This window comes from Lissotriton helveticus, chromosome 5_1, assembly GCF_964261635.1.
Source record: "Lissotriton helveticus chromosome 5_1, aLisHel1.1, whole genome shotgun sequence".
Taxonomy (NCBI): domain Eukaryota; kingdom Metazoa; phylum Chordata; class Amphibia; order Caudata; family Salamandridae; genus Lissotriton; species Lissotriton helveticus.
In genome coordinates, this window is record NC_136065.1 from 695,020,157 (window position 1) to 695,046,449 (window position 26,293).

Sequence of the window (26,293 nt, forward strand, 5' to 3'; positions counted from 1 at the left end):
TGTATGAAGAGCTTGCTAAACCCCATTCTAGTGAACAGTGCTTGCAAAAACTTCCATTCAAGGGAGTCGAATGCCTTAGTGGCATCCAACAAAGCAGCTGCGGCCTGGGCCTTCGGATCTAGGTAATGCAGCAGTCCAAATAATGTACGCAGGTTATGTGATGTGGACCTACCCGCCACAAATCCCGATTGATCCGATAGCGCTATTTGCGGTATCATAGGTGTCAGTCTCTCCGCCAGCAATTTAGCATATATCTTGGCATCTAGGTTTATGAGGGACAGCGGCCTATACGAATCTGGACTTGTGGGGTCCTTGCCCGGCTTCAGGAGCGTAATGATCACGGCCTCACGAAGCGACGGGGGGAGGCTTCCAGCCTCAATCGCTTCCATGTACACCCTGTGCAACCTAGGGACTAGGATGTCCGCATATTCTTTATAGAAAGACGCCGTGAGGCCATCAGGGCCAGGCGCCTTGCCCGAGGGCATGCCAGCTATGGTTACACGGATGTCTTCTTGCGTGATCGGCAAATCCATATATTCGCGTGCTCCATTGTTGAACCACGCCAGCGCCACCGTGTCGAGGTAGTCCGTGACCACCTCGTCCGCTGGCTGCACCCTGGAGGTGTAAAGTCTCTCATAGTAAGCTTCCATAGTTTTCAGGAGATCTCCCGGCGTCCGTGCTGTTACGCCAGTGTCGGTGGTCAGTTCCAGAATATATTCCGCACCTCTAGGTTTCCTGAGCATTGCGGCAAGTGTCCTCCCGGGGCGGTCCCCCTCCCCATACCTCCTAGCCTGAGCGTATTTGTGTAGGAATTTCACCTCCCGTACGGCCTCCTCTTGATATTGGGTGAGTTTTGCCCTGAAGGCCGCCTGGGTCGCAGCCGTAGGTGAGCTAATAAGCTCTACCTCCAGAGCTGCCAAGTCTTTTTCGAGCGCAGCTAGTGTAGTTCTTATGGATCTCAGTACGCCAGTCTTGAGCGCCATGCAATGCCCCCTCGTCACCACTTTGCAGGCCTCCCAGAGTGTACCGGGTGAGTCCACAGTCCCCTCATTGAGCGCAAAGAACTCTTCGAGTTTATCTCTCAGCTCTTCTTTGAACACCTGGTCTAGTAAGGCCTGTGAGGGAAACCGCCAGCTGAACGGTTGTGCGTACTGTGCTGGGGTAGCTAAGGTTACTTCCACCGGAGCGCGGTCCGACAACGATCTCGGCAAGTGCACCGCCTTCAAAACCGAAGCATGCAGTTCCCTGGACAGCAGCCAGTAGTCGAGTCTCGACCATGCGGCCCTGTGGGCCGTAATGCAAGTGCCCGCTCGCGCGTGAGGGTGTAATAGCCTCCAGGAGTCTACCAGGGATGCTTCCAAGATAATACCACCCAGAGCCTCAGCCGCCTTCGGGTGGTGCTCACGGGCAGCGCCCTGTCGATCCATTGCGTTAGACAGCACTACGTTGAAGTCACCTGACCACAGTATCGCTGCATTGGTGAATAGACGCATTTTGTCCCATAGCTGCTCATAAAAGGCAGGATTGTCATCATTGGGACCATAGACATTCACAAGCAGTACCTGGATTCCACACAGCACTCCTAGGATTAACGTGTACCTCCCGTTCCCGTCTTTCAGCACTTGGTGTGTCACCCAGTGTAGTCCCTTTCGGATCAGAACCGCCACCCCCCTGGCATAATTCGAGTAGGGGGCATGCACCACCACCCCCCATCTAGTGTGTTTGAGTTGTGGAGCATCAGTGATCTGTAAATGTGTTTCTTGAAGCATGCAGATATCCACATTTTTCTTAGCTAAATAGGCATGAACCAATCTCGCTTTCCTTCTGTCATTCATTCCTCTCACATTCCATGACAGGCAAGTTATTGATGCCATGGCGCCGGACGTATCAGTAGTCGTAGGTGCACTAGACCTTAAGTCACCAGCAGCTGCCATAGTAATACCAAGAGTTGCGTGTACATTCTGACCAATAGTGCGCCCAGCACAGTCCGCCCAAGGCCGAGTAGGCCCCACTCCACAGTCATTCGGAAAGACGACCACCTCCAATCCATCCACAAGCACGCCGCATCGGTGCCATAGACTCTTATGTAATTGACCTCCGGTGACAATATCAACATAGCGTTATCGTAGGTTAACAATGCAAACCAAACATAACCAATCCCCATCCCACCTCCACCACCCGCTCCAACCCCCCAATTAGGTCGTGCAATCATCCCCACCCATACCATCCCAACAGGACAAAGTAACAACAATAGTAGATGGTCGAAACATATTGTGGGAGTCATCCCCTGGGGTACGCGGGTATGTGCCATCTAACCCTGCACTTGTGGCAAGGCGATCGAGCGCAGGCCGGACACTATGAGCTACAGGGCCCCCCGCCCCTCAAACCAAGCGGAGCAACAGTGTTTTAATATCAGAGATCGCAATCAATCAGCAAACAGTAACACATCCCTCACCCAAACGGGCAGCGTCTCAATACCTATCCGCTGTGCGCTTGGCCGGCTTCCCTCCATCAAGCCCCCCTCCCTTACATGAGAAGTCCCCATCAACGGGAGACATAAAGGCACTGTGCATTATTCAACATCACTTAGCTGTGCAGCGTCCCCCTGCTCTGCCACCTCCTGTTGTCCCTTCTGTTCCTTGGCAAGCTGTTTAGCAAATTTCAACGCCGCTTTCGCATCTGTGAAGAATGTGGGCTTGCCCGGGCCCTGAACCCTCAGTTTCGCCGGGTAGATCAGTGAGTATTTCGTGCCAATTTGCTGAAACACTTTTTTCGCAGGCAGAAATTCCCTCCTCGCTAATTGTACTTGTAGCGTGAAATCTGGGTACAGTGCTATCCGGTTGCCCTTGTATTGTATCTCCGCCATACCTCGTGCCAGTCTCAATATCGAGTCCCTATCTCTATAGTTGAGGATCCGGGCCAGGATGGGTCGAGGTGTGGCTCCCGGTTTTGGAATCGGTCCCAATGTACGATGCGCCCTCTCCACCAGGAACATGGGGGACAGTCCTTCTCCAAAGAGGTCTTTCATCATTTGTTCTATGTAACGTTCCATATTTGCAATGTCTGTTGATTCTGCCACTCCCGTAATGCGCACGTTATTCCTTCTGGACCTCACTTCCAAATCCTCATTCTTCATTTGGATCAGGGCCAACACCTTGTCCATACCACGTAGCTTTTTGTCTAGATCCGACTGGCATTCCTCCGTCTCCGTCACCCGCGTTTCTAACACCCCAACTACTCCTTCTTGCTTGTCCATTCTTCTTGTCATGCCGTCCATCCGAGCAGCCAACGCGTCCATCTTACCATCTATGCCCTGCAGACTTGATTTGAGATCTTGGAACATGGCCTTGATGTCATCCGCTGGCAATACGGGCCGGGCTTCTCCTTGTGATTCCGGCTCCTGGACATCTGGACCCTGTGGTTTCTTGGTCGTCTTATCAAACGCGAGTTTGGGCTGTCTCGTGTCTGGTTTGCCCATGATGGCAGCTGGTTTCGGCGCGCCCACCGACAGTTGTACGAATCCACCCCTCTTCCACTCGCGTCAGCCAGTCAAGGCACCGCGTCTGGCAGCGGGCGTGATATCGGCACGGTATAGTCCACAATGTAGGCAGCGCGCTATGGTATTACAAGCAGTGACCTCAGTCTGGAATCCCGGTGCATAGTCTCACAAAGCCACGATAGTCCGGCTATGGTGCGCTGATATGAGGAGGCAAAGCGCGACCACTGTCCCGATTCAGTTATCTCCCACGTTCCGTAATGTATGCGGTCACAGGCACCAGGACAAAAATGGCGGTTCGCGCCCAAAAGATCAATCGGTGAAGCTGGCAGCTCCGTCCGCCCAGATGTAGCAGCGAGTGGACCTAGCCCCAGGGCACTATCCCCGTCACCAGAGACAGCCACGACCAGGCAGCGCAAACAGAGACCAACTCACTGTGCAGTTGTGGAAGCGAGGTTCGCAGCCGCGCTCTTCTCCGTCCTTCCGCCTCAATTGCCCTGCGTTCCTCGGTCACTGTGGCCGGAGCTGCGATGTAGGTAGCCTCCGCCGCCAGCCCCCGCTGCAATATGCCCGTCAGGCAGACGGCGCGGTCAGAGCCTCCAGACCACGATCTCAGCGGCACAGGTCACTCGTGCGGGGCCGGGGTGGCAGCCACTTCCGGTCGGGCAGTTTCAACGCGAGGTCCCGGCCTGAAAATCCACAGCGGGCCTCGCAGCGTTCACAGGGAAGGGGGACAGGACGCCCCCGGGGCGAAGCCGCACCGCAGTAAAGCTGCCGCCGTTCAGTGCGGGGATACTCCGCTGGCTCAAGGGGCACGAGATCCGAGCCCCAGCGTCTTCAAGAACGGATTATTGCCGCATTAATGTGCTCGATCGGCGGAGCTGCGCGTTCAGGCAGCCATTCCGCTCGGCAGTCAAGCCACGCCCCCACAGCGAGCGAGTTAAGATGGCGGCTGCAAAGGACGGAACTCAACCGCACTTTGGACATCCTCCGTTTCAATACACTGCTGGGCTCGGGCGCCCACGACAGCAGAGCTGAATTGAAGGATTTTGGCGGAAACAGGCTGCGTTTCGCTCCGCGGAGGATGGTTCTCCTGACTGACTAATCTCACACCGACCCAAGGCAGTGACTGGAAAACTCGGAACTGCAGCGGCTGGGAGGATCGACTCTGTGGGGGCTCCAGTGCAGCCCTCCGCCCCATGCCCCGCTTGACCGGGGCACTAGAGGGACCCGCTGAGGCCATGCAGGCGCCGCCGCTGCTGTTCCTGCTGCTCCTGCGCTGGTGGGTGGCGGCATTCCAGGGCGAGTACTGCCACGGCTGGATGGACATCGGCGCCCGCTACCACGAGGGCTTCCAGTGCCCCAAGGCCTTGGACACCGCCGACTCCACCGTCTGCTGCGGCTCCTGTGTCCTGCGCTACTGCTGTGCCTCCGTCGAGGCCCGCCTGCAGCAGGGCGGCTGCACCAACGACCGACCGCCGGGCGAGGAGGACAGTCAAGCCGCACCCGTTGCTCGTGAGTACCGTACGCGCATCTTGCCGACACCGGCCAGACCTATGCGCGCAGTCCAGCGCTATAGCACACACACTCTCACCACAAATCAATCAGAGTCAGCACCCAACGTCTGGAGACTTCCTCCACCACCAGGTGCAAGCACTGCTCTCAAGGACCCCGAACCAGAGGGCACCCTGCCCACAGCCATCACATATCATGACCCGCACACACGAGGGCGCATCCGTCCCACAACCATTACCTACACATATGACCCGCACACACGAGGGCGCATCCGTCCCACAGCCATCACCTGCACATACCATGACCCGCACACACGAGGGCGCATCCGGACCACAGCCATCACCTGCACATACCATGACCCGCACACACGAGGGCGCATCCGGACCACAGCCGTTACCTGCACATACCATGACCCGCACACACGAATGCCCCTGTTACCTCGTTGTGCTTGCTTTCCTGCCCCCGTTCCCTCGTTGTGCTTGCTTTTCTGGCCTTTGTTCCTTCATTGTGATCGGTTTTTCTAGCCTCTGTTCCCTGTGTGTGGCTCTGTGTGTGTGTGTGTCTGTGTGGCTCCCTGTGTGTGTGGCTCTCTGTGTGTGTGTGTGTCTCGGTGTTTGTGGGGCTCTGGGTGTGTGGGGGGCTCTGTGTGTGTGTGTGGCTGTGTGTGTGTGTGGCTGTGTGTGTCTGTGTGTGTGTGTGGCTGTGTGTGTGTGTGGCTGTGTGTGTGTGGGGCTGTGTGTGTGGGGGCTCTGTGTGTGTGGGGGGCTGTGTGTGTGTGGGGGGGCTCTCTGTGTGTGTGTGTGTGGGGGGGGGCTCTGTGTGTGTGTGGGGGGGCTCTGTGTGTGTGTGTCTGGGGCTCAAATCACTCAGAGTCAGCGCCCAACGTCTGGAGACTCCCTCCACCACCAGGTGCAAGCACTGCTCTCACAAGGACCCCGAACCAGAGGGCACCTTGCCCACAGCCATCACATATCATGACCCGCACACACAAGGTCGCATCCGTCCCACAGCCATCACCGGCACATACCATGACCCGCACACACAAGGGCGCATCCGGACCACAGCCATCACCGGCACATACCATGACCCGCACACACGAGGGCGCATCCGGACCACAGCCATCACCTGCACATACCATGACCCGCACACACGAATGCCCCTGTTCCCTCGTTGTGCTTGCTTTTCTGCCCCCTGTTCCCTCATTGTGCTTGCTTTCCTGCCCCCTGTTCCCTTGTTGTGCTTGCTTTTTCTGGCCTCCGTTCCCTCGGTGTGATCATTTTTTCTGGCCTCTGTTGCCGCGTTGTGATAGTTTTTTCTGGCCTCTGTTCCCTGTGTGTGGCTCTGTGTGTGTGTGTGTGTGTGTCTCTGAGGCTCTGTGTGTGTGTGTGGCTCTGTGTGTGTGTGTGTCTGTGTGTGTGTGTGTGTGTGTGTGGGGGGGGCTCTGTGTGTGTGGGGGGGCTCTGTTTGTGTGGCTCTGTGTGTGTGTGTGGGGGGGGGGCTCTGTGTGTGTGTGGCTCTCTGTGTGTGTGTGGGGGGCTCTGTGTCTGTGTGGGGGGCTTTCTCTGTGTGGGGGCTCTCTGTGTCTGTGGGGCTCTCTGTGTCTGTGTGGGGCTCTCTGTGTCTGTGTGTTTGTGGGGCTTTGTGTCTGTGTGTGTCAGGCTCTCTGTGCCTGTATGTGTGGGGCTCTCTGTGTCTGTGTCTGTGTGGGGCTTTGTGTCTGTGTGTGTCAGGCTCTCTGTGCCTGTGTGTGTGGGGCTCTCTGTGTCTGTGAGGCTCTCTGCGTCGGTGTGTGTGGGGCTCTGTGTGTGTGTATGTGGGGTTCTCTGTGTCTGTGTGTGTGGGGCTGGGTGGGTGTGGGGCTCTGTGTGTGTGTGGGGGGGGGGCTCTGTGTGTGTGGGGGGGCTCTGTGTGTGTGGGGTTCTGCTCTGTGTGTGTGGGGGGCTCTCTCTGTGGGGCTCTATGTGTGTGTGCGAGGGCTCTATCTGTGTGTGTGTGGGGCTCTCTGTGTGTGTGTGGGGCTCTATGTGTGTGTGTGTGGGGCTCTCTGTGTCTGTGTGTGTGGGGGGGGGCTCTCTGTGTCTGTGTGTGGGGCTCTCTGTGTCTGTGGGGCTGTCTGTGTGTGTGGGGCTCTGAGTCTGTATGTGTGGGGCTGTCTGTGTGTGTGGGGCTCTCTGTGTCTGTGGGGCTATGTGTGTGTGTATGTGGGGCTCTCTGTGTCTGTGGGGCTGTGTGTGTGTGGGGCTCTCTGTGTGTGTGTGGGGCTGTGTGTGTGTGTGTGGGGGGCTCTCTGTGTGTGTATGTGGGGCTCTCTGTGTGAGTACGTAATATAACTTGTGCCTAATTAAGGACTGGTCACGCAAGGGCATACATTTCGTAAACGTTGTTTTGTTAACTGCGTGTACAGTGTTAAAATTGTGGCCCTTTGTGTTTGTGGGGCTCTGGGTGTGTGGGGGGCTCTGTGTGTCTGTGGGGCTCTGTGTGTGTGTGTGTGGCTGTGTGTGTGTGGCTGTGTGTGTGTGTGGGGCTGTGTGTGGGGGGGCTCTGTGTGAGTGTGGGGCTCTGTGTGTGTGGGGGGGGGCTCTGTGTGTGTGGGGGGGGCTGTGTGTGTGGGGGGGCTCTGTGTGTGTGTGGGGGGGGCTCTGTGTGTGTGTGTGTGTGGGTGGGGCTCTGTGTGTGTGGTTCTGTGAGTGTGTAAGGGGCTCTCTGTGTGTGTGTCTGGGGCTCTCTATGTATCACCACAAATCACTCAGAGTCAGCGCCCAACGTCTGGAGACTCCCTCCACCACCAGGTGCAAGCACTGCTCTCACAAGGACCCCGAACCAGAGGGCACCCTGCCCACAGCCATCACATATCATGACCCGCACACACGAGGGCGCATCCGTCCCACAGCCATCACCGGCACATACCATGACCCGCACACACAAGGGCGCATCCGGACCACAGCCATCACCGGCACATACCATGACCCGCACACACGAGGGCGCATCCGGACCACAGCCATCACCTGCACATACCTTGACCAGCACACAGGAGGGCGCATCCGGACCACAGCCGTTACCTGCACATACCATGACTCGCACACACGAATGCCCCTGTTCCCTCGTTGTGCTTGCTTTCCTGCCCCCTGTTCCCTCGTTGTGCTTGCTTTCCTGCCCCCTGTTCCCTTGTTGTGCTTGCTTTTCTGGCCTCCATTCCCTCGTCGTGATCGTTTTTTCTGGCCTCTGTTGCCGCGTTGTGATAGTTTTTTCTGGCCTCTGTTCCCTGTGTGTGGCTCTGTGTGTGTGTGTGTGTGTGTCTCTGTGTGTGTGTGTGTGTGCGCGTGGCTCTGTGTGTGTGTGTGTGTCTGTGTGTGTATGGGGCTCTGTGTGTGTGGGGGGGCTCTGTGTGTGTGTGTGGGGCTCTGTTTGAGTGGCTCTGTGTGCGTGGCTCTCTGTGTGTGTGTGTGTGGGTGGCTCACCGTGTTCAGGGGGCTTTCTCTGTGTGTGTGGGGGCTCTCTGTGTCTGTGGGGCTCTCTGTGTCTGTGTGAGGCTCTCTGTGTCTGTGTGTGTGTGTGTGGGGCTCTGTGTCTGTGTGTGTCAGGCTCTCTGTGCCTGTATGTGTGGGGCTCTCTGTGCCTGTGTGTGTGGGGCTCGCTGTGTCTGTGTGTGTGGGGCTCTCTGCGTCTGTGTGTGGGGGGCTCTGTGTGTGTGTATGTGGGGCTCTATGTGTCTGTGTGTGTGGGGCTGGGTGGGTGTGGGGCTCTCTCTGTGTGTGTGTGTGGGGCTCTGTGTGTGTGGGGGGGGGCTCTCTGTGTGGGGCTCTCTGTGTGTGTGCGGGGGCTCTGTGTGTGTGTGTGTGGGGGGCTCTCTCTGTGTGTGTGTGGGGCTCTCTGTGTCTGTGTGTGTGTGTGGGCCTCTGTGTCTGTGGGGCTCTGAGCCTGTGTGTTTGGGGCTCTCTGTGTCTGTGTGTGTGGGGCTCTCTGTGTCTGTGGGGCTATATGTGTGTGTGTATGTGGGGCTCTGTGTGTGTGTGGGGCTCTGTGTGTGTGAGTGGGGCTGTGTGTGTGTGTGGGGGTCTCTCTGTGTGTGTATGTGGGGCTCTCTGTGTCTGTGGGGCTGTGTGTGTGTGGGGCTGTGTGTGTGTGTGTGGGGGGCTCTGTGTGTATGTGTGGGGCTCTGTGTGTATGTGTGGGGCTCTCTGTGTCTGTGTGTGGGGCTCTGTGTGTGTGTGGCTCTGTGTGTGTGTGTGGCTCTGTGTGTGTGTGTGGCACTGTGTGTGTGGGGGGGCTCTGTGTGTGTGTGTGTCTCTGTGTGTGTGTGTGTCTGTGGGGCTCTGTGTGTGTGTGTGTGTGTGTGGCTGTGTGTGTGTGTGGGTGCAAATGCAATAGGTCTTGCATTTGCGAGAGATTAAGCTATTGGCATTGTAAATGACAATGCCATTTATTTATATGTTTTAAAAACAGAAACATAAATACAAATAATGTCATGAGCAATGCCAATAACTCTAACTTTAACAATGCCGAGACCATTGCATTGTAAATGCTTGTTGTTTATATTAGCAGGACTTAGCCCTCATGGACTGCTTCTACTATTTCAGGGGAGGTCTCCACTGTCAACCACGACTCTGCTAGCAAGAAGAATATCTCAGGTTTATGACAAGTAATGCAGTCATGAACTTCAATCTTGTATTTCACCAAGGAACACATGTTTAGGTAAGCCACTTTAATTTCCTGTACTGGAAATGGAATGACACTCTATGAGGAGAAAGTAAAGAATAATGAAGCCTCCATCACCCAACTGAAAACTGGCACTGTTCAAAATAGCACACCCTTGAAATTGACAGACGCCTGGAGCAGGATTACATAAAGTGCCCCGGGGGCGCAACAGGTGTTTACACCCGCTTTGCGCACCCCCCAGGGCACTTTGGTATCACAGAAGGGGCCATAGATGCTTGTGCACCTCTCTGTAATACCAATAATGATGGCGCATATAAAGCGCCAGTGCTCTCTTCAAGAGGGCATTCCCTCATTTGCATAGGGGTGTGCTCCATGCAAATAAGGGAATTCCTTTACCTCTGTGCCCATGCCGTATTACCGACGTGGGTGCAGAGGCAAAGATGCCTACTTAAAAGGTGGCGCACTGTCAGTGCACCTCGTGGGACCAGCCCTCTGCAGGGGGTCCTATGCATCCCCTGACATTCTCTTGCAGGCGGGTGCAGTCACTGACTGCACCCAACTGCAAGGGAATCTCTATTCCCCTTAAAAAGTACAGATGGTTTGCTGCCTGCGCAATGAAACATGGAGCAGCTTTAAAGCAGCCGCTATGTATTTCACATGAATGCGCTGCCCTGGGAGCAGCACAAGTTTGCGGCTGCCCTGGGGGGGGGGGCAGCGCTTTCCCCATAATGCGCATTTTCCTTAATTGCACCAGGCGCACATTTTTTAAGGTGCGCCCGTCCAATCAAGGAAAATGCACTGCATGTGTAATTAACCCCTTGGTCATTCTTCAGGGAAATCACTCAGTTGAAACTAAAACCCTTCTTTCACCTCCTGGAACCAATCCATGCAAGGCTTAAGGTACATATGACCCCCCCCCCCGGCACGTCACAAGTTAAGCTTTACCTTAAAATAAATATATTTATCATTCTCTTGACATTACCCCAGCATTTGAAATGGTTAATCACTCTTCTCCTTGAAAAAAGTACCTGAAATAATATATGGGGTTCAGTGGTACAGTTCTTTACTGGCCCGTCTCCTATCTACAGTTTTACTAACCACAAATACACATTCAATCTGTTTATTTCGGATTTACCTGGAGAACTCGACAAATGCCGCAATCATGCACCCAAGCTAGGAAAAGCCACCCTCTCAAGTCTGCTATATGAGGATGACTTAGTGCTGATAAGCCAGTCGCCAATAGGCCTTCAGCATCTCCTGAACTGTACCCAAGTCTTCTCGGTAAAGAATGCCCTACAAATAAACCTTAACAAATCCAAGGTCATGACGGTGAACTATAGGAAGAAAAGGATCCCTTGTTGGTACCTGAACGGAGAAAAGCTTGAACGGGTAGCCACATATAAGTACCTTGGTGTCGTGCTGGATTCTAAGAATACGTCTAGGCCTCAGCTCCAGTCTATCCGAGGGAAGGCAACAATGACCTACCTTGCACTAAAATCACTAAAGCCCAAACTCCCTGACCTCACCCTTAAACCCTTCCTTGAAATCCTCAGAGCGAAACTTCAACCAACACTCACCTGCGGGAGTGAATCTCTGCATGGGAAGGACGCCGCACTGTTGGACACAGTTATAGCCAACTCTTACAGGGCCATCTTTAACCTCCCCAAATATGCTTCTCCGGCCCAAATTCGTTTAGAATTTGGGCTTGTCAAACAAGCACTAGGAAGACGGAGTGCATATGTAGTTAACTGGCGCAAGATCCGCGACTCTGACTCTGACTCTCTAAATGCTAGCGTCTGGGAAGAGCTACTCAGATGTCACACTTCACTTCCTAGGGACTACTTATTTGGATCTCTTGAAGTGCTAGGTTTATCTGACATTTGGGAAACAGCCATAGACCTTCAGTCCTTCAAAAAATAGGCCAAAAAGTCTGCTCCGATAATCTCAGCAATAGAAGACAAGAAAGATCTAGCCAACAGAGCGCACAGATGGATAACGGTAGGAGATTACGGTACAATACGGCCACAAGCCTATCTTAACATCGGGATGAAAATAAAAGTTAAAGAAAAGGTTCTAAAACTGCGCCTTGGGGCTATCCCGATATTACCGCACCTGCCTCCATGGGAGAGATCTTATGCCTCGGACTTGTGTTTCCTGTGTAAATCGGGCAAGGAGGACATTGTCCACGTGATTTGTATATGCCCGAGATTAAGGGATCTGAGGCACAACCTACTGCTACCATTTTTTAGATCACATGCTGTTCGGACCTGTAAGCAGGCAGTTAAACTGTGTTTCACCACCAGCAACATCAAACTGAACTGTCAGGTTGTGAAGTTCTTTGACCTAACAAAGGAAAGACTCAATTATACTTGAAAGTCTCATTGGGTCTTAGTAACAACCTTAAATTGACCACAGTAACTGTTGCAATTTAAAAAAAAAGTTAAATTACTTTTATCGTCATATGGCTTTTATACTTTTGTAAAGATTTTAATTCATCACATACAAATAAATATTACTTACTTACAAATACACATGTTCAATTTTTTCTCACACCTCACTTGTCATCCACATGTGGCCCCCTAACGCTTTATCCTATTGCCTACTCGTTTTAATGTTTAAATAGTACGAATGGGTGCACAATCTCCAACAATATACCACCATCTCTTTGCTTACCTTGGAAATCTCGCCCATGCCCATATATTTATTGCAACACAGTCCTGAAGTCAGTCCAACATTTAAAATGTAATCCTACAAAATCCGTTTCACTTGCCATTTAGTAAATGGATTTTTATTAAATAAATGTCATTGCAATTTTTATTTTCCAAATTTGGATCAACTCATCATTTATTGTCCTAATCAAATTTCATTAACATTTGGCTTCCGCCCATCACAGCATACAACATGGGACACTGGCTTAACCCACTTTATTCATTGGCTCTCTTGTGCTATGAAGGTTTGTTTTTTCCAAATCACAAACACACATCTGCCTAAAAAGAAGAGCACTTCAGTGCCCTGGCTGTTGAACTAATACTGTGATAATGCTTTTTTGTTGCATTCTGTATCCGTTTATTTGAGGTTATGATGGCCATGTGTGTTTAAACTATATCTTGATGATACGACAATTAAAAAAACATCAATATATTTTGAGCCAATAAATATCGTGGTTTCCTGTAATTTGCACTAAAACTAAAAAGGTTTGTTTCTGAATACACCTGACTGCTGGAAGACACCCATACTGTTCTATTAAGATTATATGCCCTGGGTCTTTACCTTTTTTGGCACATGCTTTCAATTAAAAAAATTAAAAATGTATCCATCGCACCACCTTGCTAATACCAGATGCAGTTACTTTCTACATACATAACCTGCCATTTATACAGAGGATCCACATGTTTCCGTTATCTATTCAATACATTTACATACGTTGCCCTCAGAAAACGATGTAGCCTTGTTTGTATTACATTTATTTGAAATAAATGTTTAATGTTATTGGAAATCAGTTCATTTGCGAGCTTCTTCTGGATAATCCCATGGTTGAAACAGCACGTGACATTTAAGTTCCTTCTGCACAATGACTATAGTTTCCAAGGTGGTTCTTCCACGTTCCAGGTTCACTCTACTGCAGAGCTTCCGGCACTTCCGTGGTCTGTATTATCAGGCAGGTGCACCCCCATACTCTGCAGGAGATTGGAAGCAGGTCCCGCCAAGCCAGCTTGGGAGCTGTAAGATTCCAGCAAGTTAGTTACTAAATTCAAGTCAACATCTACAGGGACCATGTCTGCATCTGTGGATCCAGACTCCTCATCTGAGTCATTCTCTGAGGCTCCATGTATATTTCTGGAATGTTGGTCAGCCTATAGGAAAAAGTTTAAAAAGACAAGTTAGTTATTGTAGTTATTTTGTGCAAAAGGTGCAATGCAGTAAAAGCTAGAATAGCTTAACTACCCAATATTATGATGGAATGCACCATTCCTGCTTAGGCCTATTGCACTGTCATTGGAATCTCCGCAAGAGTATCCCCTACATACATTTAACACACATTACCTTTTGAAGTTAACTGCACAAAGCACAATTAGAACCATGTCAGGGATGACTGATGGGTAGAAGTCATGTGAAATATTTAACCAAGCATTAAATAATTACATCATTGTGTAGGGCAAATGTTACTTACCTGTAACCACAGTTCTCCACATTGGTATCTTTTAACAGATACACATGCTTGAATCAGCCCATTTGTTGGGTTGCAAACCCCAGAGTAGAATTAAAACAAAAGTGTAATTTATTTTACCTCCTTTGAGAAGACTTCAACATTAACCAGTGTAGTGAGAACCAAGCCTACACCGTTCTCTCATGGGCCCTTATACCTCAGGTTTCAGAGCACGTGTGAAGACCTGGACTAGATAAGTGAGCATCTGACAAGGAGGAGGATGGGTTGCATGTGAAGCTCTGAAAGACAACACTGCTGGAGAACTGTAGTTACAGGGAAGCAACTTTTCCCTTCTTTAGTATTTAATCTTCCATAGATTCACATTAATAAATCCGGTTTACAAGGATTTTTATATATATTTATATATACATGTAGTCGTGAGCAAACAATCACTGGTGGATAAGTAGAAAGAGGCTCGCCTTATGAAAACAAATGTCAAAGAACTGTCTGCCACACCGTTGGGTCCCTCTGTGCAGCTCCTTACAGGCAGTAGTGCTTTGTTAAGGAATGTTTTTTTTCAGGTCGCTGCCATGCATCACTTTTGCAGATACCCCTGCAAAGGGCTTTGGACATTGATACACTTCGATTGAGTGCGCTGGTAATGGACTTGAAATAGACAGCCTGTTTAGCAAGACCGAATGATACGGCCGATACAGAAATCATTTGTTCTGTCCATGTAAAATAAAAAACATCTTCTGGCACCTAGGTGTGCAGTGTTCTCTCAGCAATGCTATTTGGACTCTGGAAAATCCTTTTAAGATCATTGGTTCATTGAGAGAGAAATCTGTTGGCACCATAGGAATGAGGCAACTGTTTGTCCATAACATAATTCTGGGGGTAGTTAGAGCTTGGAGGACACTACTCTACCTCAAATGTAGCAGAGTAACCTGTCTGCCAAATTGTTGGTTCGCCTGCTCTATTTAGAGTTGGGCGAACTGTCATGTTTTTGTCAGCAGTACCCACACTGGCTCCACCGAAAGACACCTTAGACCGACGGGCCCAGAGACACCAGGCCATTGGTCTAGGAACCTCAGACTAGTTAGGGTGAAAGTTCTGACACACGTTTTTTTCCCTGTTTAGGACCATCAGCAAAAGCATGGCCATCATGAACAGTGAGTGCCCTTGGAGGAAACTCCCTGGGTGTCAGGGCTATTAGATTTTTATTTTTCAATAATAAACTCCTGCTACATAATACTTTACACTTGACTGTAACATTGCTTCTAAAGCTGTTGAACTGTCTGTAATTAACTAGCACAATGCACTTTCCATCATTCCAATAGAAGATCCACTCTTGAGACAATGCCTTTTGAGTACAGCCCTTATTCACTGTGTGGTCGAAAAGGGTTACATATATGTTATGTTACCAAAATTCTGTTAAGCGCACATATACCCTGGGGTGTCTTGGCGCTGGCTACTCCTGAGCAGGATAGAGCCTAGTTATTGAAGAGCTAAGTATTTAGCTCTTTCCTGAAAGATATAAGGGTGGGCAGAGCTCTCAAATAGGGTGGCAGAATGTTCCACAGCTTAGTAGTTGCAAAAACAAAGCTTCTACCTCCCCAGCAAGGTTTTTATTTCTAGGAATTAAGAATTTTCCACATCTCGAGTTCCATTCGCATTCATTAGCAAACAGTATCACGTTGGGTGGGTTTGTGGCAGTGGTAAGGTAAAATCTCCTTTGGATTGGGGCGTGGCTTGAGGCGTCAAGATGGCGGTCGCACTCTAAGAGTGCTCCGGACCCCGTCCGTCATCCGCCTTCCTCCAGCCTGACCACAGCTGCCATCGGACCACGTGAACACACGCAGCGGCTCCCTGAAGACCCTGCCACGCTCCGGTTTTCTCCTGGGGCCTAAGATGATGGCCCGATCCTTAGACCTGCGTGCCCTGTCTGGGGCCTCTGAGACGCTTGATCTGGGCACCCTATGACTACTGAGCGACCGGTGTCGGTGGCTCCTCCGGTCGCAACCCGCTGGGCATCGCGAAGTGGGGGCGACCTGGAGCAGCGGCGAGCGCTGTCTGGGGCCTGGCGCTGAGGCGGCCTCAGGGGTGTGTGGCGGCCCGGACCCCTGGCGGATACCCGACGAGTGAGCCCCCCTGTGCATGAGGCTTGCGGCCAAGGAGCTGGGCCTCCCTCGGACCTCTTCCCTGGCCTGAGAGGTACAAGACCCGCGTCGCCCTGAAGAGCAGCCGCGGCAGACCCCCTGCAGCGTGAGGTTCCGGCTCCCGACCTGAGAGGCCTCCGGAAAGGGACGCATCCCCCCCACGGGGCCCGACAATTGAGGTGGTTCGGATAGCGGGCAGCGGCCTGGCCCCCCTGGCGTCGCACCGGTGAGTGGGGCTCCCATCCCCTCGTGGTAGTAGCGGTGAGGGGTTCGGCCACCACGTCGGGTGGCGGGCGGTGCTGCGGCGCTCCTTTCCCCCCCCCTCGCTCGTCGTGGTCGGAGCAGCTGGAGTGGCCGTGGATACGACAGGGATCTTAAGGAGCTGGTTCACCCCTACGCTGTCGTGGTGCCTGTCCCCTTGGTTTGGGTGTGGTGAACTACCTGCCTCCACGACTTGAGCGGCGGACTGGTTGGCCCCATGCCTTCGCGGGTGCCGTTGCTCTGCTCTTTGGGACAGGAGGCCCTGTGATAACTGTGGTGCGGCCTTCGCGCCCCGCCCAGCACTTGTACAGAACTGTGCTGGATGCCCCCTGGTCTGCGGTGGTGTGCCCTGGGACGCGCCTTTGCCTTCCAGTGGGAGGCGCGGGACGACTGGCCCGGGATTGTCTGCACCCCCTGGAGCTGAGACGGAGGTCTAAACGCGACGCAGCGCAGCCCCCCTCTCCCCCGGCCCTAAGAGGCGCACGTCCTGCGCCGACCTGTAGTGTGGCCGCAGCGGACCCCCTGCAACGCGAGGTCCCGGCTCCCGGTCTGAGGGGCCTCCGGGAGGGGCCGCGACCTCCCAGAGGCCTGACGTCTGGGGTGGTTCAAGGTGCGAGAGGCGACCGGGGCCCCCCTGGCGGCGCACCGGGGAGTGGGGCTCCCGGTGTTGGAGTTGCTGTGCGGCCGGGCGGACGACAGGGATCTCAAGGAGCTGGGCCCCCCTATGCTGTCGTGATGCCAGCCCCTTGGTTTGGGGGTGTTGGACTGCCTGGATCCACGACTTGACCAGCGGCCTGGTTGCCCCACGCCTTCCCGAGTGGCCGCTGTTGACCTGCTTTCAGAGACAGGTGGCCCTCTGTTAACTGTGGTGCAGTCTGCGCGTCCCGCCCTGCAGGTGTGTGGAACTGCTGTTGAGTGCCCCCTGGTCTGTGGTGGTGTGCCCTGAGACGCGTCTCTGCCTTCCACTGAGAGGCGCGGGACGGCTGGCCAGGGATTGTCTGCAGCTTCCAGAGCCGAGGCGGGAGTCTTGACGCAATGCAGCACAGCCCCCCTCGCTGCCTGCTCCGCTACCTGCCCCGCGAGGCACACTAGCCACGGGGGCTCCCCGACCGATCCCGGGCTCGCTGAGGTGAGGGCCCTCACCGCTCTGCTGTCTGCGGACGGGTGTCCTGCCCTGCGCGTATCGGCCACCGGATCGGGTGGCACTCCCGCGCACGTGATTCCCCCCTCTCTTCCTCTTCGGGGCAATGGGCAAGAATCGCAACACTAAGACCCCCGGCCCCCCCGACCCAAACAAAGATGGACCAATTCACCATGCCCGGTCGTGATCCCGAGACTCGGCCTCCACCTGCCCCCGGGGGAGACCTCTCCACTATCCTGCAGGCGATAAGTGCGTCCCAGGCCTCGGTGGAGAGCAGGATTGGGGAGGTGAGGGTGGACGTGGCCCTGATTCGGCAGGACCTCCGGAATGCCATAGCACATACTACCGAGGCGGAGTCCCACATCTCTACAGTGGAGGACGACGTGGGCGCCCTTAAATCCCAGCTGGCCCGCCTTCAGACACAGACTTCGGAACTACATCGCAGGGCAGAGGATGCTGAAAACAGAGCCCGGAGAAACAACCTGCGCCTCCTGGGATTTCCGGAGTGGGTGGAGAAGGGCCACACCGGCACCTTCATTGAGGCCTGGGTCCGCTTCTGGATGCCTAAAGGGAAACTCTCCCCCTGGTGTGCGGTGGAACGGGCTCACCGCTCTCTTGCTCCAAAACCCCCTCCTGGAGCCCCGGCTTGACCCATCATCCTCCGAATCTTTAACTTCAGGGACAGGGACGCAATTCTTGGGATGGCTAGGGACCTGGGTCCGTTACTCTTTCAGAACTCTAAAATCATGGTCTTCCCGGATTACTCCAGAGAGGTTCAGACTCAGCGCCGGTCCTACGACGAGGTCAAGCAAAAACTCAGGGCTATGGGACTCCGCTACGGCCTCCTCTTCCCAGCACGTCTCAAGGTGTTCTTCCAGGACAAGACATTCTTCTTTGAATCCCACAGGCAGCTTGGACCTGGCTCACGGAGGAACGCCCCCTCCTGCCTGGCGGGCCCCCTCCCCTGGTCAAGGGCCACCGACGCAGCTGGTCCGGGAGGCGCCCAAGGATCAGAGGCCCCGAACTAGATCTCGAAGACGGGGCAACCGCCGGGGAGGAGGTTACCATTCCCCTGGGGTGCGGCTCCGGCGATGCCAGACTCAGCCTACTAACCTGGAGGCCTCCCCCTCCGCCTTGGCCTCCTCCTTGATTGATATGGGGAGTGTCCCCGGGTCGGGTGTCGGTCTGTGCAGGGCATTGTCGGACTCAGACCTGTCGGGAAATCCCGTGATCCGTGGCTCTGGCGGAGAGGAAGGAGTGTAACTGATGCTGCAGCCTGGACAATTAATACTTCACCTGCCATGACTTCCCACAGCCGGCATGCTCTTGACCCTGTGAGCAGGGTCCCACCTGGTTCTACTGGATGGTCCGATCTACGGTTTATCCTTCCACTGTGATGCAGGGACTGCCTCATCGTGTTTACTTGATGCTTATCGTATATTGCATTTTGTCTTTTCAGCTGTTGGTAATCATCCGTATATATGGACGGGGATCCACCGCTCCTGTTGGTTTTGTTTTTTTGTTGCTAACCGTTTTAGATTAGTGAATCACCTCTTAGAGGGGTAGTTGGAGGTTGAGGGCGAGGGCGACAGATGCTTCCGTTTCAGAAGTGTAGGGTGGGAGGAGTTGGAGGGTATAGGTTGGGTGGGAGACCGTTGTCTCCCTGCAGTTTGCTATTTTCAGCCACCTACGGGCCGCTATCCGCACAGCCTACGGGCCGCTGGTTGCAGTTCTCCACAATAGTTTTCACCCATGAACGGGTCCACAGCTGACACACACATTGCCCCCACCACTTTGTTATTTTTGGCCGCCTACGGGCCGTCACCTGCCATTGCTGCGGTCAGTCGTCCCCCCTCCCCTCTTTGGGCCTTCACCATGTCCCACAGATCATCACTCCCGTTGCTCACGCTCTGAATGTACATTTGGGTGGGCACCCCTCTCCGTTTGGAGCTGGTCCCCCGTGGTTATCCGTCCCTCCCCGCCCAGTCCCTTCCGATGACTTGCACTCTCACTAGGCCCATCCACATCTTTTCATCGAACGTCAACGGCCTTTTGGACCGCATCAAACGCACAGCTGTCCTCCGAGCTGCCCACCGCCACAAACCAGATATTCTCTTCCTTCAAGAGACACACCTCCTGGGCACACAATGTAACTTCCTAGCCCGCTATGGCTTTGATAGGGTCTGGCACTACGGCTTCACGTGGGGCTCCCGGGGGGTGGCTATCTTACTCAGGAAAGGCCTTCCCTTTACCCTGACTGCCGCAGAGACAGATGTACAGGGCCGACATGTGACGATCTCGGGTACCATGGAAGGACGCCCCCTAAATCTCCTGTGCCTTTACATTCCCCCTTCCCTCCTGCCCCCCCAACGCTCCGCCACCTCACACAGGTGTTTTCCTCCCTTCCACAGGGTCTCACGGTGATTGGAAGGGACTTTAACACGTTTTGCAGCCCCTGCGTGATACGACGGGACCCTGTCCGAGGTGCCTCACCTCCGCTAAAGCCCGATCAGGCTGGGCCTCGGCACTGGGTCTCTGTGACGCATGGCGGGTCTGCCACCCTCGCGAAGATCACTACACCCACACGTCGGCGTCCCACTGCAATCACTCCCGCATTGACCTTCTCCTGCTGCCGGCCACCGGCTGCCAACTGGTCTCAGGTGCCGCGATCCTGCCCAGGGGGATTTCAGATCATTCTCCTGTCTCCCTCCGATTGGGGGTTCCTCCGACGGGTCCACGAGCGGTCTGGCAGCTGAACGCCTGGTTCCTGCAGGACCCGGACTTAGTGGAGTCACTCGGCCAGGAACTCACCCACTATTTCTCCGCCAAGGCGGGCTCAGTTCCTTCCCCAGGAACGATATGGGAGGCGGGTAAGGCTGTTGTCCGGGGTGTGGCAGGGGACTGGTCCACGTGAAGCGAGCGGCACAGACGGCCCAGCTCACACAACTGGAATCCTGAGCACTACGGCTGGAGGCTGCCCAACTCTATGGCGGGCGGCAGGAGTCCTCCCGACAATTGGCAGCGGTACGCGAGGAGATCCGCCGAATCTCGCTGGAGTCGGCCAAAATGCTCTGGCGCTCGTCTGTAGCTCGCATCTATGGTTGGGGGATAAGAACGGCAAACTCCTCCACAACCTTGTGTCATACCCCAAAGTCAACCGTATTATTCCCGAGGTCCGTTTGGACGATGGTACCCCCCAGGTGACCTCCGTGGCCATAGCACTGACCTTTGCTGCCTTCTATGCGCACCTCTACGCCGATCGACCCTCGGGCGCTCCTCTTGCTGATCTGTTGGACAAAACCGGTACCCAACTGCCTTCTCTCGCTCAAGAAGCGGCGGACACTTTGGATCGCCCCTTCACCTTGGAAGAAGTACACGAGACCATCTCCCTCTTACATCCCGGCAAAACGCCCGGACCAGACGGGTACCCTCAGAAATACTATGCGGCCCCCCACCTGCTGGATCTTTTCGGCCATGTGGCGGAGACGGGCACATTCCCCCGGAGTCGGACTTGGCCACGATAGTGGTTATTCCGAAGACGCAGCCGCCTTCCCTGAGTTGTGCGGAGTACCGTCCGATCTCGCTGATCAATATGGAGATTAAACTCTTCGCCACTGCCTTAGCTCAGATACTCCGACCCCTCCTGTGGGACCTGGTACACCCCGACCAATGCGGGTTCATGCCGGCTAGAGGCAACCGCCACTGTATTCGCCGCCTCCACCTGGCCCTGGCCCACCGGGAGCGGCTAACTCCATACCTAGCCCTCCTTTTCATAGACTTCGAGAAGGCCTTGGACACGGTGAATTGGGGGTACCTGCAAGATGTGCTGGTCGGGATGGGCTTCGGTCCCTCGTTCCGCCATCTCGTCAAGGTACTCTACATCAACCCCCGAGCCTGTGTGCTCATTTTAACAGAGAGTTCTCCGAGGCCTTCCCGATGCGAAGGGGCATGCGTCAGGGGTGCCCTCTCTCCCCACTCCTTTTCACGCTGGTGATGGAGCCCCTGGCGGCGCTCATCCGACAGGATCCACTCATTTGGGGATGGGCCTGGGACTCAAGCCAAGTGGACAAGATAGCCCTATACGCTGATGACGTGCTGCTCTACCTGGCGGATCCCGAAAGCTCCGGCCCCAGATGCCTGAAGGTCCTCTCGGATTTCGAGAGGGTCTCTGGACTTGGACTTAACGCGGCGAAGTCCATTCTGGTCCCACTTCATCCCTCCAGAGAATGCTACGACTGGCAGTCGGTTATCCCCCTTAGGAGGAACTCGGTCAAGTACCTTGGCGTATGGATAACTCTTCTACCAGAGCTTGAATAGGCCCTGAATGTCACGCCCTTGGTCGTCAGGATGAAGGCGGACCTCAAGAAGTGGCAGACCCTTCCCCTGAACCCTTTAGGCAGAAGTGTGCTCTTCAAAATGATGGTCCTCCCCCGTTTCCTTTATATATATTGCAGAACATCACGATCCACCTTCCGGGTAGTTGGTTTCGCGAGCTTGACGGGGTCCTCACCCGGTTCTTATGGGGAGGCGGGAGATCACGCATTGTCCCTGGCACACTGTCGTATTACCCCCTTCGACTGAGGTATGGGAGTGACGATTGGTATGTGGACGGCTGGTCCGACCCTGCCTATCGGGTGGAGCTCATGGCGCTAAACTTTACGTGGGTCCAGGTGCTTCTGTACGGTAGTCCTTTGCCGCAGGCGATGGCCCCGGTCACCAGGACGGTGTTTATGGCCTGGCGCATGGCCCTACAGCATTTAGGACGGGACCGCAAACTCACCCGACAGACGCCACTTTGGCATGGGTCCTGGTTACGGGAAGTCTCGTCCCTGCATCGATTCCATAGATGGGACCTCATTGGAGTTTAAGTGCTTGGAGATGTCTAGGTGGGGGATCACATCCGGTTCTTCGCAGATCTGCAACAACACCATGCTCTTCCCCACTCCCAACATTACCAATACTTGCAACTAAGACACGCCCTCTACACGCATGTCTCGCCACCTATCTCCCTTCCAGAATTTAGCCCGTTAGAAGCTCAGGTAATGATGGGGGATTTGGGTAGAGGGGGAGTGTCTCGCATATATCACACCCTGGTAAATAATGGTCCCGCCTCCCTAGATCGGCTTAGGTCCCGCTGGGAGGGTTGGTTGGGCCCCCTGGAGGAGGCAGACTGGAGGGATGCCCTCATGGCGCCCAAAACCTTAACCACGTCTTCCAAGTTGCGCCTGATTCAACTATATTACCTCCATACGGCCTACCTCACCACGGCACGTCTATTCCAGGCCCGGTTGAGGCCCTCCTCGGCTTGCCCACGATGTGCCTCAACCTCTGCTGATTTTTTACCTCATGGTGTGGTGCTGTCCGGTGCTGGTGCCGTTTTGGAGGGGGTAGAACTTGAGCTTACAAAGGCCTTGGGTTGGGAGGTTCCACTCGACCCATTACGTATGCTGCTGGGGGTCTTTGATGGCCTAGATGGCTCTAGGGTGGACAAACGACTTCTGGGGACAGCACTGGCAGTGGCCAAAAGGGACATAGTTGCGCACTAGTCACAGGCCAAGGCTCCTACGGTGCAGAGATGGAGGAGGGGAGTGGACTGGTGCGGGATCCAGGAAGAGGCCCTATTAGAGGCCCGGGAATGTCCTGACCTATTCCACAAGGTGTGGGGTAAATGGTTTAACACGCTGCCACCATGATGTTTTGTCTTCCCTTTATTCTATGTTGTACTGTGATCATAGTCCGAACTGCTGTGTCATACTCTGATGGACCGACCATACTTTTGTTACTTATCATCCCTGCCATGTATCCTTTATTGATTACTGAACTGCAACCAATGAACTTTCCTGTTCCTAATAAAATTAATAAAGTTGATTATCAAAAAACAAAAATCTCCTTTGGATTAGAGATTCATTAACACATTTGCAAGTTGTTGAAAAGCAATATTATAGCAGTTTAGACCTTTAACATACGAGACTGGCTAATCTACCTGAAGAACAAGTTGCTTACCTTCGGTATATTCCCAGGCATCAGATTGGAGCAAATTTAGAGTGTCGCTGGTGTTAAGGGTGCTCAGTACAGGAGCTGCTTTCCACCTAAACTTGGGAACTACCAGAGTTCTTTCCTTCTTTTTTGCATAATTTATTTGTCACTCTATGCCTGTAAGGGTATTGTTTTGATATATACATACATATACACATATATACACACGCACATATACACATATATACACACACGTACACATATAGACACACACATATATATATATATACACACACACACGCACAAACACAGATTTCCTTTGTCAAATCAATACCACACCGTGGAAGCCTTCATACATCATGGTTACCATGGATTGTACATCTTTGTATATAGATCATGTTGGACCCGGCCTCATGGCGTGGTCCTACCCCTCCCGCATGGCGGGCCCAGGACGACATAAGCCCTCCTCCGGACCTCGGGCGGCCCCTTCGGCCCGACCCTGCACGCCCCAACACCACAGATCCGGCTACCATCCCGGATCCCCATCACCGGCCTGGCTCCAGCGTAGGCCCATCACGACCTAAGCACGAGGCCGTGCCCGACTCCATCTTGGGTCCCCCACGTCACGACCACGTGGCCTCAGCCCAGGCCCAGGCCCCAGCGAAGCCCCGACATCGAGGCACCAAGATCCACCCAGGTGGTCGAGTGGCCACTCGACAGATCCCGGAGGGAGAGGAGTTTCGATGGCCCTCCAGCCGTCCCCGGACGCCTGGTATCGATCGCCCTCCGGCCTCCCTGGGCGCTGGCTCCACCCCCCTGCTGGGTGTCTGGACACCATCATCCCGGCCCCTCTGACCCCCCAGGCGAGAGGGTCCGGAAATCAAAGGACCTCCGTCCTATATCTGGGCCAGCCCCGGAGTAGGACGCCAGTTGTATCCTGGACTGGAAGCCCTGCTGACGCTGTCACGGCCGACACCAGACGAACTCATCCTTCCTGTAACCCGACGTCCTTCTGAGAGCCTGCTGGCGCTGCCGCGGCCTACCTTGCTGAACCATCTGAGAGCCTGCTGGCGCTGCCACGGCCTACCTTGCTGAAACCATCTGAGAGCCTGCTGGCGCTGCCGCGGCCTACCTTGCTGAAACCATCTGAGAGCCTGCTGGCGCTGCCGCGGCCTACCTTGCTGAAACCATCTGAGAGCCTGCTGGCACTGCCGCGGCCTACCTTGCTGAAACCATCTGAGAGCCTGCTGGCGCTGCCGCGGCCTACCTTGCTGAAACCATCTGAGAGCCTGCTGGCGCTGCCGCGGCCTACCTTGCTGAAACCATCTGAGAGCCTGCTGGCGCTGCCGCGGCCTACCTCGCTGAACCACCTTGTAAGCCTGCTGGCGCTGCCGCGGCTCGAACCTCTCGGAACACCCCAGCTCGAGGATTGAGAGCTGTGCGCAGGGTATCCCTTCCTCCGCCCAGAAGCTAGACTGTCCCGCTACCTTACCCCCCTTTTCGAGACTTTACGGATCTCTCGATCCGCCTGTATATACTGCCAAGAACCCGCAACCTTTATTACTTATAAAAGTTGAGAACTTGACCTCCTGTGTGGTGTCCGTTTGTAGTGTTGTGATTACTCTGCTGTACGATCCTAGGAGAGGGCCCTCATTCAGGAGGCCTCTCTGTAACGCTCGGCTACTTCTCGACGGAGGGGTGGACCTAGGGGTGGTCAGTCAGACATCTTCAGTCTCCCCCGGGGTCGCCTTTCTAACATTGGTGGCAAGCGCCGGGATCCGAGCCCACGCAGATCGTACAGAGAGTGATTCACTCGCTACCAAGAAAAACCCACTGCGACCATGAGCACAGAATTCCAGAAAGAGAAAATGGAAGACTACAGTCACAAGGAGCTAAAGCAATTCTGCAAAGAACTAGGCATCGCTACCACTGGCTTAAGCACCAAAGAAGACTTTAAATTGGCCCTACAGGCCTGGGTGGACGCCGGGGAGGCGCCACCTCCGAGGGAAGATAACCCGGGCCGAACGGAGGCCCGGAGGCTGAGGTGAACCCAGCGGGAGGGAGACCCGCAACCCCAAACACGGGCCTCTCCCACGAAGACGCCCGAGAACGAGAGAGGACCCGGCTCCACGAGTTGGATCTGGCTCGACTCCGACAAAAAGGAGAAATCCAACTGGCAGAAAGGAAGCTAGCCCTCGAGGAGAAAAAACTCATGCTCGAGCACAAGCGCTTCCTCAAAGAAATGGAACTTAAAGCCAAGGCAAACGAGACCGGCACCGCCGGGGCCAAGACCTCACCCCCCCCGGTGGACACGAAGGTGCACATACCCAAGGATGTCGTCAAAGAGTACTATAAGAACGACGACATCCAACAGTGGTTCAAAGCCTACGAGGTCGCCATGACCGCTCATTGAGTACCCCTCAAGGACTGGGGCGCCGGCCTGTGGGGGAAGTTTATCAACGAAGGGAGAGACGCCCTGCTGGAGCTCCCTGATACCGAGATGACCTCGTACGAGCACATGAAGACCGCCCTCCTCACTCGCTACGGACTCACCCCGAGATGTACCGGCAGCGATTCCGAGACTGCAAAAAAATCCCCGGTACCACGTGGGTGGAATACGTGAACTATTACAGTAGAGCCTTCGAGGGGTGGACTCTGGGCTGCCAGGTCACCACCTACCAGCAGTTGGTCGACCTCATTCTATGGGAGCATCTGTCCAATAACTGTTTCGTCGAACTCCGGCAGCACCTCCTCGACAGCAAATTGACGGAGCCACGAAAACTCGCTGTCGAGGCGGATCGATGGGCGAGCACCCGAGTTCCCCGGAGCACGATGGGAGACTACGGCCGGGGATCCCCGGGGACCCACCGACCACGAGGCGGCGGAGTAGGCCAGAGCCGGGGACGGGACGCCCCCCAGGGGTCCTCCCCTACTTCCACGTC

At 54.4% G+C, this 26,293-nt stretch overlaps 1 protein-coding gene across 1 annotated transcript in view; it reads right to left on the bottom strand.

Moving 5' to 3' along the window:
• Positions 1 to 12,439: 12,439 nt before the first annotated feature.
• Positions 12,440 to 26,293, bottom strand: part of ECD (ecdysoneless cell cycle regulator) — a 285,220-nt gene continuing 271,366 nt past the window's right edge. The window contains exon 14 of the mRNA XM_078643094.1: positions 12,440 to 13,521. Within this exon, the coding sequence (XP_078499220.1) occupies positions 13,279 to 13,521 (243 nt within the window). The 3' untranslated portion in view covers positions 12,440 to 13,278. The remainder of the gene's footprint in view (positions 13,522 to 26,293) is intronic.